General features: G+C 32.9%; 1 protein-coding gene and 1 pseudogene across 2 annotated transcripts; both read left to right on the top strand.

Moving 5' to 3' along the window:
- Positions 1 to 7,647: 7,647 nt before the first annotated feature.
- On the top strand, positions 7,648 to 9,114 carry LOC145566219 (putative xyloglucan 6-xylosyltransferase 5 pseudogene; annotated as a pseudogene).
- Positions 9,115 to 10,239: 1,125 nt separating this feature from the next.
- On the top strand, positions 10,240 to 14,851 carry LOC145568469 (uncharacterized). 2 transcript variants are annotated; one of them, XM_081627892.1, is made up of 2 exons: positions 10,240 to 10,926; positions 14,177 to 14,851. In XM_081627892.1, the coding sequence occupies exons 1-2, from the start codon at positions 10,354 to 10,356 to the stop codon at positions 14,258 to 14,260; spliced, it is 657 nt and encodes a 218-aa protein (XP_081484018.1). In that variant the 5' UTR covers positions 10,240 to 10,353; the 3' UTR covers positions 14,261 to 14,851. The 2 variants fall into 2 exon arrangements, with proteins under 2 accessions (XP_081484018.1, XP_081484017.1); XM_081627891.1 differs by having other exon boundaries at positions 10,256 to 10,926; positions 14,174 to 14,839.
- The last annotated feature ends 216 nt before the right edge of the window (positions 14,852 to 15,067 follow it).

Here is a 15,067-nt window from a genome sequence, read left to right as displayed (position 1 = left end):
CAGAGCAGAGCAGATTTCAGCAGAGCAGAGCAGATTTTAGCATTATTTTTATTAATATTAATACAACTATTATTATTAATTTTATTATTATTATTATTATCATTATTATTATTATTATTATTATTATTAATTTTTTTTCATTTTATTTTTTTATTATTATTTTTTAATTATATTATTATTACTATTATTATTATTATTATTATTATTATTATTATTATTATTATTATTAATGTTGTTACTATTTAATTAAACTACTATTACTATCATTATCGCATTGTACTACCATTATTATTAGTAGTATTAGAATTATTTTTAATTATTATTATTATTATTATTATTATTATTATTATTATTATTATTATTATTATTACTATTATTATTATTATTATTATTACTATTATTATTATTATTATTACTACTACTACTACCACTATTATTACTACTATTATTATTATTTTTACTACTACCACTGTTATAATTGATGGGTGAATGAAAACATAAATAGATGTGTACCACGTTAACATATGTTTATACTGAATAGATAAAAGACGATAATGGTTTAAAATATTCAAATCATTACATATTCAAATTATTAAAACATTGTGCTGAATTAACCATCTACTTCCATATGATCTTGATTTTCATCATCTTCATTGTCATCTTGATCTTCATTTTCATCATCTTCACTGCCATCTTGATATTCATTGTCATCACCTTCATTGTCGCTTTCCGAGCGATTAGCCCTCCAAATTCGGCGTGCTATACGATGTCGCACTTTGGCCATATTAAGTTTGCGCCATTGTGCATACATAGTTGAATCTGCTACTCCTATACTTGCGTCATGTTGAATGATTGGTATGCCAAGCTTATGCATCCGAATAAAATTATGTAGTGTGCAAGTGGCTATAATGATTGACATTTGACTCTTTTGTGACACTTGTGGCATGTTATGTAGTATCCTCCACATTTTTTTTAACTGTCCAAATGAACATTCCACCTTCATTCTTAGCGATGAATGAAGCTTATTAAAATGTTCTTTTAATCCTCTAGGTGGCAGTATTCTAAAATCAGGCATATGTATTCTTACTCCCCCGAAGTATGGCGTCATATATCCAAGAGTATTTGGATAAGCCGAGTCCGCCAAATAATATTTTCCTGAAATATATATATTTAAGAGTACTTTACACATAATAAATGAAAATATATATTTAATACGTAATTGAAGAATCAGAGTTTACCCGGAGGTGGATGAGGGAAATTAAATTTTGAATCACCCAAACTGTCTTTCCACACCGTTGTATCATGAACACTTCCTTCCCAACCGACATTAATAAATGTGTAAATTCTGTCAAACGAACAACAAGCCAAGACATTCCAACTTTTTCTCCCATGTCGATCACGAAATGGCACACCATTCGTATCACTTACAATGGCATCGAAAAGAGTTCCATCCAAAGCTCCAATAGCATCCTGACAAATGATGACATTTATAATTAATTCTTCAATAAACATCTACACTTTCGACATTGAAATGTAATCAAGTGAATATAAATAATGAAGTTATACCTTGAAATAAGGCCAATATTTTGTATTATTAGCTACCTCGGGAGGCACCTCTGATAAGTCACGATGTGGTCTAATGATATCGAAGGACAATATAACCAACGTTTCTAACACTTGGTTAAAATACTTGCATATTGTAGAAATAGAATGCTTAAATTTGTCGCTAGCATCACGATATGAAACTCCTTTTGCTAAAATATATAGACATATACCTACTTGCTCCGCTACTTTCACATATTTAGCGTCGTGAAGTAGATCTCTTTCAATCATCAAGTTCACTAATTGAACAAACATGTGTCGATCAAGTCTTAATTGAATTTGACATTCCGTAGGAGTTTCTGTTAACAACCTATGTATATATTGCGCTCCACTTTCCCCTAGTTCTCTTCTGGGTTGCCTTTTTGGTGATATTGTAGTTGAATCAGGATTGTCTTCTAGTGAATCGCGGAGTTCTTGTAATGCAATAATCATGCATGCTTGTCTAATGTTTTCATCTTCCATTCTACATTACACAAAACAAGAAAATGATATATAAGAACAATGTATCAACCCTAAACAAATAGTAAATGCCAAATCTAATTAATCCAAATTAAAACATTAAACACTTCTAACATTCCAATCTTGTCAGTCCAAATAAATACCATAATAAAACAACACACCCAGTTCACCGAATTTAAAGACAAAACATAGTTCAACTGAAATAAAAACAAACATAGTGCAAACAAATTAGAATAAAAAATAATTCAGCCAAATTTAATTCAACGGTAGTTCTACTTCATCAGATGTTAGGCAATGTATCATTTAAGTACCACCACCTAGCTTCATCATTCTCAAGTGCCAAGAACATATGGGCAAACTTCTCTTCTTCCAAGTATTTCACTGCACGAATGTAGTAATGTTGACCTCGTGCCACAGCAACTCCCATTCTACTCAGAGTTTGAACCACCAACGGAAATATGTCCATAGGCTTAGATGCAACACTTTTTTCCAACAATTTAATAACATTATCAATACTAGCTCTTCGTCTTTTTTCCTCAAAAGTATCAATACTACCTTCACTTTTTCGTTTACTACTAGTACCACCCTGCAGTTTTGTCCGCACAGTCTTCGGAGGGGATACACTTTGGGAAGCGTTTGATACATTGAGATCAATACCAACAGAATCACTATCAATGTTCTCGTTATCCCCTGAACCTTCACTTGGTTCAACATCATCATCTCCCTCTTCAGCATCGTATCCAAATTCGTCGTTGTCATCATTGATAGAAAGAGAAGCTACTTTCTTTGACAAAATCGATTTACCCCTTGCCATTGCTGGTGAAAAGCATCCGCCGACCCCTACAGCCGTTGTTCCTTGAAATATTTGCTCCATCAAGTCTGCGTTTGCTAACCCCTTCGTAGCTATTGCATAACCACATTTAGGAAAGTCCTGGAATAGGAAAGTTACAAGTTTACAACACATTAGATTTCATCTCAATTATCAACGTAGTAGTAAAAAAAAAGGATAAGGTACGTACCGCTAAGAATTTGTGCTTTATATTGTTCAAAAACAGAGTACCAATTTATTAATCTCGTCGACGTTGTAAGTTCAATCTTCAATAAAACTATAGTGCTTTATATTATTCAAAAACAGAGTACCAATTTAGCAATTAACCATATTCTAACAAGTCATTACAATTGCAATTTTGTTATCCAACAAAATTTATTTTAACAAGATTAAAATTTAGATTACATATTACTCAGCATGATTAACACATACTGAGTAACCGAAAGCAACGAAATAGACAATACTGAGAAACCGAAAGCGAAAGCAACGAAAGTAACAAAGCAACGAAAGTAACAAAGCAACGAAAGTAACTCAATTTAGATTACATATTACTCAGCATCAATACATACTTATTAAAACTAACCTCAAAAGTTGTTTCAATGGAGGAGATAAAGCTCGGAAGCGCAACTTCAATGGAGAATTGAGCGAACGGCTGCTGACCTTCTCTAGTTTAGGTTTTTTCCCAATTTTCTTAAACACAATATATAGTTATGGGTAGTGTTAGATTTAATTATTAATTAATTCAATTTACTTTTTTATTTTCTTTAAATAAAAAAGGTAACAAATTAGTAAAATATCTTCCTTTTTATATCATTATTTTTCACTATTATTATAATAATGTAGTATTATTGATCCCAAAAAAACATGTATTATGTGTTATTATAAAGATCAATATGTATTTAGAAATTGTAAGACATTATTATTAATAAATAATAAAAAATTTGTATTGTGAATTTTTAATTGTTATAATTTTAAAATATGTACTTTAATTATTGTGTACTTTAATTATTAAGTATTATTAATTATTGGTTTATTGATATTATTAATTGATATTAATCCAGAGCAGAGCAGATTTCAGCAGAGCAGAGCAAAGCAGAGCAGATTTCAGCAGAGCAAAGCAGAGCAGAGCAGAGCAGAGCAGAGCAAGGCAGAGCAGAGGCAAGCAGAGCAGAGCAGAGCAAAGCAGAGCAGAGCAGAGCAGAGCAGCTCTAAAGAACAGGGCCTAAATATTCTACATTTCTACAACATTGCAAACTAAAAGCTCATGGATGACCAAAAATTTAACGCATGTACATTATTAATTAATTATTCTTGTCAACACCAATGCCAAAATCAATCCAATCATTCGTTAGAGTGAGATATGGACCTTGTGTTAACATATTTTATATAAGTTAAATAAATCTAATACTAATAAAAAAAAAAGTTAGAATATATCCTCTGCATTCATCTAATACTAATACTAACTTATCCTGTGCATTCATCAATAGATCTAATACTTATCATCTGCTTGACTGCTTTCATCTAAATGATCAATAAATTATTGTATTGAAAAGCTAGAATTTAAAATTTGATAAAAAAAAATAAAATTAATACTGCATTGAAAAACATGGAGTAAAAATTATTATGTAATTTTATTTCTGATGTCCACTACCGCTACCGAAATCAAATTACATTTATTTAGAGTTATAAAAACCATTGCACACAATAACAAAAACTAAAAATCTGGGAATGTAATCTGATTCATCACGCAGCGGCATCAACACTTCAGCAATGTTGAATGGAGTCAACATATTAGGGACAATAAAAATGTACAAATTGTCATTGATTGATATTATTGCATGGATTAGGGACGGTACAATGATCATTGATTGATATATTTAGACAATTAGTCTATGATTTTGCACTCTAAAGTCAAACAATCCAATATTATCATTATACCATGAAATATACTTCCTAAAATGTATAAAATTTGAAGTTTATGACATTAAATATGTATATATGTTATATTAATGTGATTAGGTGTATTATATTCACGATTTTGATGAATCTGAATTTATCTGAATTTATTTCAACTTAATTGAACTTATCTGAATTTATTTCAACACATGTTACATATATGGATTTATCTGAATGAATCTGAAATAATCTGAATTTAATTATTTGAATTTATCTTAACTAATCTTAATAAATTAAAACTTATCTAAACTTATATGATATAATCTGAACTTATTACACAAAGTCTTATATATGTGGCTGGTCACATCGTGTGACAGGGGTTACTTTATTAGTGTAATCGCGGTTACTTGATCAGTGTTAAAGAGGTTACTTGATCAGTGTTAAAGGGGTTACTTCGTCAGTGCTATAGGGTTACTCAGTGTTATAGGGGTTACTAAGTTTGTATTACAGGGGTTATTTGGTCAGTTCGTTTTATATGGGTTACTTTTTTTTTAATAAGTGGTTACTTGGTGTGGCTGGCCACACACAAGATGGGCTGCTGAATTTATAGTCTTGTATATTTCATCTGATTGTCATTAATCTTATCTTATTTCCATATTGTCCTAGTTTAGGGTTTGCATTGCATAAAGTTGTAAGAAAATTACAAGGTATGGTCCAAATTGAGAATTTTATAATATAAAGTGTAGTTAGTGGAAATATAATTAATTGTTAATATGAGTAAGAAATAATAAAATATTTTTGTTGGTAGGATTAATGAGGAGAAATAATAAAATATTCGTAGTAACGTGTCCTTAATTACTAAATAAGATGTTAGAATTATTATGAAACCAACGTAAAGTAAATATGTGTTGCGATTATTATGAAATGGAGGGGTATAACTTCATTAACAATAACAAAATCAAACGTTACTAAAATATGAAAAATCTTGTATTCTTAGTCACGAGTTAGTTGCTAATATACAATAGACAATCTTGATACTTCTAATAATCGAGTAGCCAATGAATTGGCAATGATAAATAGCCACAAAGACGATGATAAACCAAAACGTAAGGAAACATTTTATAATATGTGATAATCACCTGATCAAGGAGATAAATAATCATTTTAATTTCTTTAATAACTTGAGTTGTCAATCTTATATCAATTCTGATAAGCCAATACAAAAACTTAAACGAAACCCAAAAAATGATCTGAACTATATGAATAAAATCTCCAACAACAAAAATGACATGACTATTCTAATATAGCTAAAAGCCGAGTTGAACCGAGATTAACCCGAATTCAAATTATTCGACCCAAAAGAATGAGCTAACTATCGAAGTAACGAGATTCAATTTTTTGCTGGAAGTGAATTGATTTGAACCGAGATCTAATCGAATACGAAATGACCCGACCCAAAGCTAAATAAATCCATTTTAACCCAAATAAACCCGATAAAATCCAGACTCGAGTTCTTCTGAACTCGGTATGACTCGACCCGAATTTGATATGGGCTAAGTTTGATTTGTATCCGACCATGCTTGAACTCATCTTTAACCCGAATCTGATTAAGCTCAACCTGATTTGATTTGGTTTGTTAAGTTAAAATGACCCATCAATACCCGATCCAAACATCCCGACCCGTCGTGGGTCAACCCAAACTCCATCTGGGTACCCGATTTGACACCTCTAGAGAGGGGTTGAGTGTAAAAATTTATTCATTTTAATCAAAAGATGTTTTTATAACTATCCTAAAAAGGAATACAAAAAGATTGGATGTGAATATATCTATAATCTATACTAATCTATTAAAAGACGTTCTTAAGAAAGTCTATGTGTTACGTAGACCCTTTCACTTACGCCACGTTACCTATTCAACCTCTCATTATGCCGCATCACCACTCAATCAACCTTAAATCATTATGCCATGTCATTATTATTCCATATAAAAACATAAGGATAAGGAGCTTCAATCACCTAACTTCTTGTAGGAAAGATGGTTAATAAGTCAATTAGCAACCATATTATAAATATGAAAATAAAGGCATATAATTGCAAATCACAAGTACTAATAAAAAAAGGGAAAAAAAATACCAAAAAGATTAAATACATATAATCATAAGGTTTAATTAAAGTAGTATAGCAATCCGATGCAACGCTCAATCTACACACTAGCTTTTTTTTATATTATAAAAAATATTTTAATGTATCACGTGTATCTTTCTTGCAATATTATCGTGGCACATCACTACTCAATAACCCATGCAAACGCTACATGTGTATTGTATCCTTCCTGCATTAGCATAGTAGCATATTACCACATCACTACTCAATAGCTCATGCCAATATTAACTAAAAATATATAGAAAGAGGTTTGAACTTTTAATCTCATGCCAACGTTTCATGTGTATCATAGATGAAGAACATTACTGATTATTCAAAATTAAGTACTAAACCTTGACTTTTTCAGCTTACCTAGATGAAGTGTTCACCTTCGCCCCCATGTTTTTGCATGTGGTACTTCTGCCTCCCAAATTTCAATATGCTCAAGATCTTTTTCGGCCTTTTGTTTATTTATTAATTGAACACGAATCTTATGTTTAGATATTTCTTGTTTACTTCATTTAATAATCTTTGTTAATAACTATTTTATTGGATAATTGTACGAATTTTGTTATATATTAATGAGCACGCATAAACTAGGCACCCACTCCACTTTTATCTCACTTTCTTCTCAAACTTCAAATTAAAGAGACAATCTTTCATAGTTTCCGTTCATTTATTCAGTCGTTCATTTTTTTATCCACTATTGCAATTGTTAGATGGGTTATGTGACCACGTCAAATAGCATAAAGATCATCATATTATGTAGTTTTGTTGTCATCATTGTGCTTAGGGGCACTATTGGAATTGGAAGCCTCAATCGATCATCAGCTGAAATTGGAAATCAAGCCCTCAATAACGAGACGAATCAGGTACTTGTTGAACTTCAATCGGACAAAAATATATCCGACCCTAATAGTTTGATTAAGCCATCTATTGACCCCAATGTGACCTACACGATTGATTCCAATAGTCTAGATAACACACCCGTCAACCCCAATGTAACCTATACATCTGATTGCAATAGTATAGACGATCCCCCCTTTAACCCTAATGTGACTTATACATCCAACTCCAATAGTCTAGAAAAGTCACCCATTAACCCCAACATGACATATAAATCCGACTCTAATAATCTAGAAAAACCATCCATCGATCCCAAAGTGACCTACACATTGGGGCCAAAGATAACCAATTGGGATTCACAGCGCCAAAAATGGATTGAGCAAAACCCGGACTTTCCCAACATTGTTAATGGGAAAGCCCGAGTTTTGCTTGTGACGGGTTCATCCCCTGACCCTTGTGAAACCCCATTTGGGGATCATTATTTGGTAAAGGGGATCAAGAACAAGATTGACTATTGTAGGTTACATGGTATTGAGATTGTGTACAATATGGTTTACCTAGATGAAGAAATGACAGGATTTTGGTCAAAATTACCCTTAATTAGAAAGTTGATGCTTTCTCACCTAGAAGTTGAGTGGTTTTGGTGGTTAGATAGTGATGCACTTTTCACTGATATGGTGTTTGAAATTCCATTAGAAAAATACAAAGATCATAACCTTGTAATTCACGGGTACCCGAGTTTGTTAGAGGAGAAATCATGGATTTCACTTAACACCGGAAGTTTTCTCCTACGAAATTGTCAATGGTCATTAGACTTGGTAGATGCTTGGGCACCTATGGGTCCTAAGGGCGCGGTGAGGGATGAGGCAGGGAAGCTCCTAACCGCGAATTTAAAAGGAAGGCCTGTTTTCGAGGCAGATGATCAATCCGCATTGATATACTTGTTGATCAACCAAAAGGAGAAATGGATGGAGAAGGTGTACATTGAAAACTCTTACTATTTGCATGGATTTTGGTTGGGTTTAGTAGACACATATGAAGAATTGGAGGAAAAATATCATCCTGGATTAGGGGATGAAAGGTGGCCTTTTGTGACTCATTTTGTGGGTTGTAAGCCTTGTAATAGTTTTCGAGATTACCCATTTGAGAAATGTTTCAAGAGTATGGAGAGAGCATTTAATTTCGCCGATGATCAAATTCTTAAGCTCTACGGATTAAGGCATGGGAGTTTGTTGAATCCTAATGTTAAGAGATTTAGAAATGAAAGTGATAAACCTCTCAAGTTTGTGGATGAACTTGATATTCGAAGGCACAAAGTCATTGATTCTTTAAAGAGTTAGTAATTATAGGCTTCATTTACAATTATTCATTCTACTTGTATGTAAGTTATTGTAAGGTATGGTTGAATGGTTGATGGCAGAGGAATATTTTTTGGTCATTCATAGTACTAGTTGTATATTTATTCTTTAATCTTTATATACTACATTCATGTGTTTGTTACGAATGTACAGTAAGTCAGTAAATGACTTCTTGTCTTTGTAAAACAATTAATTTATACACATTATGCTCCATTGAAGAAGTTATTTGCTAGCACTCCTTATTATGTTGAGGATAATCTCAATGCTATATAATTTATATATTGGGATCTGCTTCTATTATTACACCCTATTATCCAATGAAGTTTATTCGATTTTTCTTTTGGGCAAAAGAGAAATTTACTATTGACAAACAAATACGGACTAAATATATTTTACACAATAATCATGCGTGCGGCATGCCTTAATCAAATATAATAATATGAAGTATATACAATTCAACAGCACTTCCTCAAATTATGAGCTATAACATTCTTTAATTCATAAAATCATAACTCTATTCGTTTTATTTAACTTACGTGTTCGAATACGATGGATCTTGGAGTTTTCTAGCCAAGCTTATATGTGTTGGGCTCAACTTGACTTCTTAATGTCTTGGTCGAGTTTGAACTCAAATACAACTTACTTGAATACATCTTTGGTACTTTGGTAGAGCCAAGTTTGATTAGCTTGCACTAAGTTAACTTGGTTCATGAGTAGGAGTTCTCTTTCGATAGGGTAACATTTTAAAATATTTCTGTACTACTTTATAAAGAAGAATTTCCCTTATCCTTTCTTCATTAATCTCAAAGGCTTAGGTTAGGTTGACTCACGAGAGATTAATGGATTATGGTATACTAGAACTTGCTTCCTCATCTTTCAAAAATTATATCGATCCATTAAAGTGGATTAAAATGTTTATTATTTTTATTAATGTTTATTTTAATGCTAAACGCTCCTACATACTTTCCATTCGTTAAACTTTTCATGATATTCTTTAAATATAATTGTTCGGTGTTTATATTCATCTAATTAACAAAATTATCGCCAATTTATTACCACATAGGCACATACCAAACCCTCCATCAAACATTTCCCCATCAATCTTTACCTCTCAACCCCTAATCCCCCTACTTGAAATTAGGATCATGACCCATTTGTGTGGTTTGACTATCACTTGTATAGTGATTACAGAAGAGAGAGAATAAACACAAATTATAGAACATGGATGACCCCGAAGAAGAAACCTCAAATCGATTCAAATTCAACGACTGGGAATCACTCCCTTCCACCCAGAACCACAACCACAACCACCGCAACAACCACCACCATTCCTCCTCGCACAACCCTCTTCCTCTTCGCACCACCCATCACCGCCACCACCACAACAACCACCATCTTTCCGTCTTCCCGCCGATCAACCATGAAGGTCTTCCTATCCCACCACCACCACCACCTCCGCCGCACGCGCCGCTTACTCTCTCTACTTTCGCTTCAGACTCTGATTCTCCCTCCCCTTCTTCTCCTCCTCCCCCGCCAAAACCCAGGAATTCTCTGTTGATTAATAAATGGGTTGATTTTGTTCTTCATCTTTGGAATTCTAAGCTTCGGTCTTGTCTTGCTATTGTTTGCTCTCGTGGGTTTTTTTCCTTGGTTTTTCCGGCGGCTTCTACGGTCTGGGTTTTGGGTTTTTTGTGGTATTGGGTTCGGCGGCGGAGGTGGCGGCAGAGGTTAAGGAGGGATGGTGGGAAGGAGAGTGTTGAGCATTTGAAGGTTTTGATTAAGGAAAAAGATGAGGTGGGTGTTTTGGTTTTTGATTTTTCATTGATTTGTTTGAATTTGGAATGCTTGTTTTGTGTTTGTTGAAATGCCTCTGTCAATTTTGTATGAATTGTGGAGCAATCATGCTATGACATTGAGTGCTGCATTTGTTTGTTTATTACTGTAATTTTTGGACTTTCTCTACTTTTCATGAAGTGTATGATGGAATTTTGAAAAAATGATTGAACTTTTCACAATGTACTATTCCTACTCTACTTGTTGTAATTCAGCTCAACATGTAGATATCACATCATGTATGATACAATGGAGCCGGACTTGTAAACATTGTTAAATCATAAAGAGAGTTTCGCCCTCTTGCCTAAGGAGGAGGAGGGATGATAAGGGATGTAAGGAGTGTTTTGTGTTGGCATTTCAGATTGCAAAATTGTAATTGTGTGCTTACATACTACTATACTAGTGTATATGTTCAGCTTGTTGGAAAAGGTTAATTCAAGTTAAGGATGTTAAGCTTAGATTAGGGGAAGGTGAATATAACAAGGCTTTAGTCTAAGAAGTTATGCGGGTTCTATAAAAATAAATTAAGGAAGTCATGTATGTTCTGCATTTTGGCAGGTGATCTGGTGGCATTTTAGTGCATATTTATAAACATTTTCACTAGGTTAGCTGATTGTTATGAAGGAGGGGGTAGAAATTTTGAGTTATTGTATGCTAATGTAAAATGGGTGAGAATAATTTTTGATCAGTGTCAGTCATAAGACCTTTTTGTGTACGAAGCTGCTTGCCAATTTGCAGATATAACAATAAGCCCCTTCTACTTGATTATGCTGGCAAGATTTATGGCTAGTATTGTGTCAAGGATGATATTTTGCATAACTTTCAGCTCTAGAATTTGACATGAAACTATGAAAGAATGGTCAGAGTTCTACTTTATACAAGTTTTCATGCAATGCTTCTCAACTTAGGTGAAATACTCAGTAGATTCCAGATAAGTCTTTGTTTTTGGAAGCAATGGACATGTAGTCGTACTTTCAGGATTTAGGATTATACTGGTGTGAAATTATAGTAATAATAATAATTATTATTATTAAAAAAAAAAAAAAAAAAAAAAAAAAAAAAAAAAAAAAAAAAAAAAACCTAGCTTCAGGATTAGCTCTGAACATATTCATATCTGTAAGTACTCCTAAACCCTAATGACAAGGTTAACTTTGAAAAAATGGATTCTGGCTTAGTTGTGATTGTTTATTGATTCACACTTTTTTTATAATAGCTATTGTTAGTTTGCTACAATGGACTTGTTATTATGAGATATCTCTGCGGGCTACATTTGAACATGTTATGCTATAGCATAATGCTACAGATACAACATTGTAGTCAACCTATGTATGAAACACTTCAGTAATAGGGTGGCTGTTTATTGCTTTTAGTGTTGGAGGCAGCCATGAATTGTTTTAGAAGCCTGAAAAAATTTCATTTAGCCATTCTTTCATGCTGTAAATTGTTCCTGTGGTTTCGATGACTCTAGTGGCCATTTATTCCAGAATTCTTGTGTGCCTTTTAAAATATGATTGAGCAGGCTCTGTCTTGGATGAATTAAGTGGATTTGGCTGTTCATTTTATTCTTTTAAGGCAAAATGCTATCATCTCAGATGGGTCATAAATTGCATGCTTGGATTATTTTTTTCTGAGGTCACTCTTTGTGTGAAGCAAAGCATCAACATGTGTTCCCCGTCTTGCTCACTTGCTTGTAGAACTTATTTGAAAGCCTAGCTGGTAGAGATTTACTTCATATGGAACTTTGACATCATGTGATCTCTTATATAGTTGTAAAATGTAGGACTTTCAGGCGAGGACTTTTTTTTTGAGGGGAGTATATTGTATAAGAAGTCCTGTTAGGGCTCTTTTTCAAAGGAATTTTATTGGTGATGGATTTTGTCACCATTTGCAAACTGTTCAACCTGAACTTCTTCATGAAGATTACAAAAGGCGCAGAATCCATTCCTTCTATGCTCTCTGGTTAAAAAGTTCATTTAACAATCAACACGATATGTTACTCCCTTCTATATTAGGCATTAGCTATGAAATTAAGGGGAAAAGGAACACTATCTAAATTTGAATAGAGGTTATTTGCACTTAACCTCCATTCAAATTTGTGGAAGTTTTATATTCAGAAGTGTATGGCAATAGACTATTGAGAGTTATTATGGGACATCTTGAAATGGAATATGGAATAGAGAGAGTTTACTGAGATGTTGCAATAAGCTCAGCGTTCTATTGCATAATTGAGTCATTTAAGGTAGAAAGATTTGTGTTTTTGTACTTTGTATCAAAAAATTATCTACAACAGTTTATATATTGAGCATCTGATACGTGAAACTGGTAAACTAATCTTCTTGTAAGTATTACATCATTCTAGTTTTCTTGCTCTTGTATGTATTTAATTTACAATTAACACGGTCCACTGTTTGTCAATGTTTATAAATTTAGGGGGTGAGTGTGAGTGAGGAAAGAATAGACATGGGAACAAGTTATTCAGAGGAAAAAGTGTATATATGAAATAACTGATATGTGATACTGGTAAATTAAGCTTGAAAATAAAATTATTATTCTAGCTTCTTGTTCTTATTTGTAACTTATGTGGAATTAATAAGTTCGACTGTTTTTGGCAATGTATATAATGAACCACAACTTGTTCCAATGAACAATTGCAAAAAGCATGGTTTCTTTATTTTTTAGACTGAGTTATCCAGGGCAAATGTCGCCTTTGGTATCCACAACTCTTCATAGTGGGTTTTAACCTTGTTTTCAATGCTTCTGTTTTCTTGGTTTATGATGCAATTGTTGCCCTCTTAGTTTTATTATGGAAGTTTTTTACTGAGTAACTTTTTTTGTGGAATTTGGAGGAAGGGCACAAACTATGCATCAAATTTTTAAACCGGTCAATTAATATTCTTTGTGCATCGTGGTATGCCTTGGACCTGAAATTTGATTTTGTTCCACAACTCAATTAATTAAGCGAATAAGAGATGACATCGTTTTTTCTTTTGATTATGACACTTATCCCATTGTTCTGACTTTCTACTGCTATCACTGAATCTTTTCGTTTTATGTTTATTGCCTTGTTTGTGCTATCATGTCTGCATGTTTTTAATCTATGTTTACGTTATTCCTATTGTGGAATAGATCACTCGTTTGATACAATTATCAGTCATTTTGTTGTATTGATTTTTAATTGTACTAAAAGTGTTATGCCTTTCTTATGCAGAAGATTATTCAGCTCTTAGAGCAGATTGCTCTTATGAATAAGGTATTGCTAGCACGGTACAAAATTCCTGTTATAAGATCTAGCTGATTGAGAATATACCCATGAATGTGTTTAGGAACGTGGCTGGCTCATTGGAACCATCAATCAGGTTTGCAATTGTGTTATATGTATTCATATTTAGTATATATCTTATGTGTAAAGTACAAATTGGCCTAGTACATCATTAGGCTAATATGTATATAAGTTTTGTTTTACTGTTTAGTTTAAAGCTCTTAATGTGCCTATGCATGTAAATGGCAATACCATTATTATTTATTGTAGTGATTCCTTGTAGTTTCTTCATTGTAATCAATCTTAGCTCAATTCTTTTGTGTTGATGGATTTTGGAGTCAGAGACTTGTAGTTTTGATGGAGCTACCGCTTTTGGCTACTATCTGGCTGTTTTTTGGCATAATTTAACAGACCACATTACTGTTATTAGTTGCCTAACATCCAAGAAGAGACATCAGGCGCCTTATACTTGGTAGTTGCCGAACAACTGCTACCTGCTTTTGCAATGGAATCTGATTTGAACTTGTTAGTAGATCACTGTCCTTTATTACCTTGGCTGATGCCTATTTCCTCCGTTCTTTTTTTACTTGACCCGCTTTGACTTTTATATAATTCACCACCCCTCCTTTGTCTATCTTTTGTGAATAATATAAAAGGAAAAATATATTCACGTAGAATCTTTTTAAATTTTTATCAATAAGTACTATCATAATATACTACCTCCGTTAAATATTAGTTGCAACTTTGGAGTATTATTTGTGAGATATAAAATATTCCAAAGTTGCAACTAACATTTAACGGAGGTAGTATAACTTTTATAATTGTTACCTATGGAGAATTAAA

The sequence above is a fragment of the Chenopodium album genome, chromosome 11 (assembly GCF_948465745.1).
Source record: "Chenopodium album chromosome 11, dcCheAlbu1.1, whole genome shotgun sequence".
NCBI lineage: Eukaryota > Viridiplantae > Streptophyta > Magnoliopsida > Caryophyllales > Amaranthaceae > Chenopodium > Chenopodium album.
The sequence above is the reverse complement of the archived record's forward strand: the minus strand, read 5'-3'. Positions and strand labels throughout refer to the sequence as shown.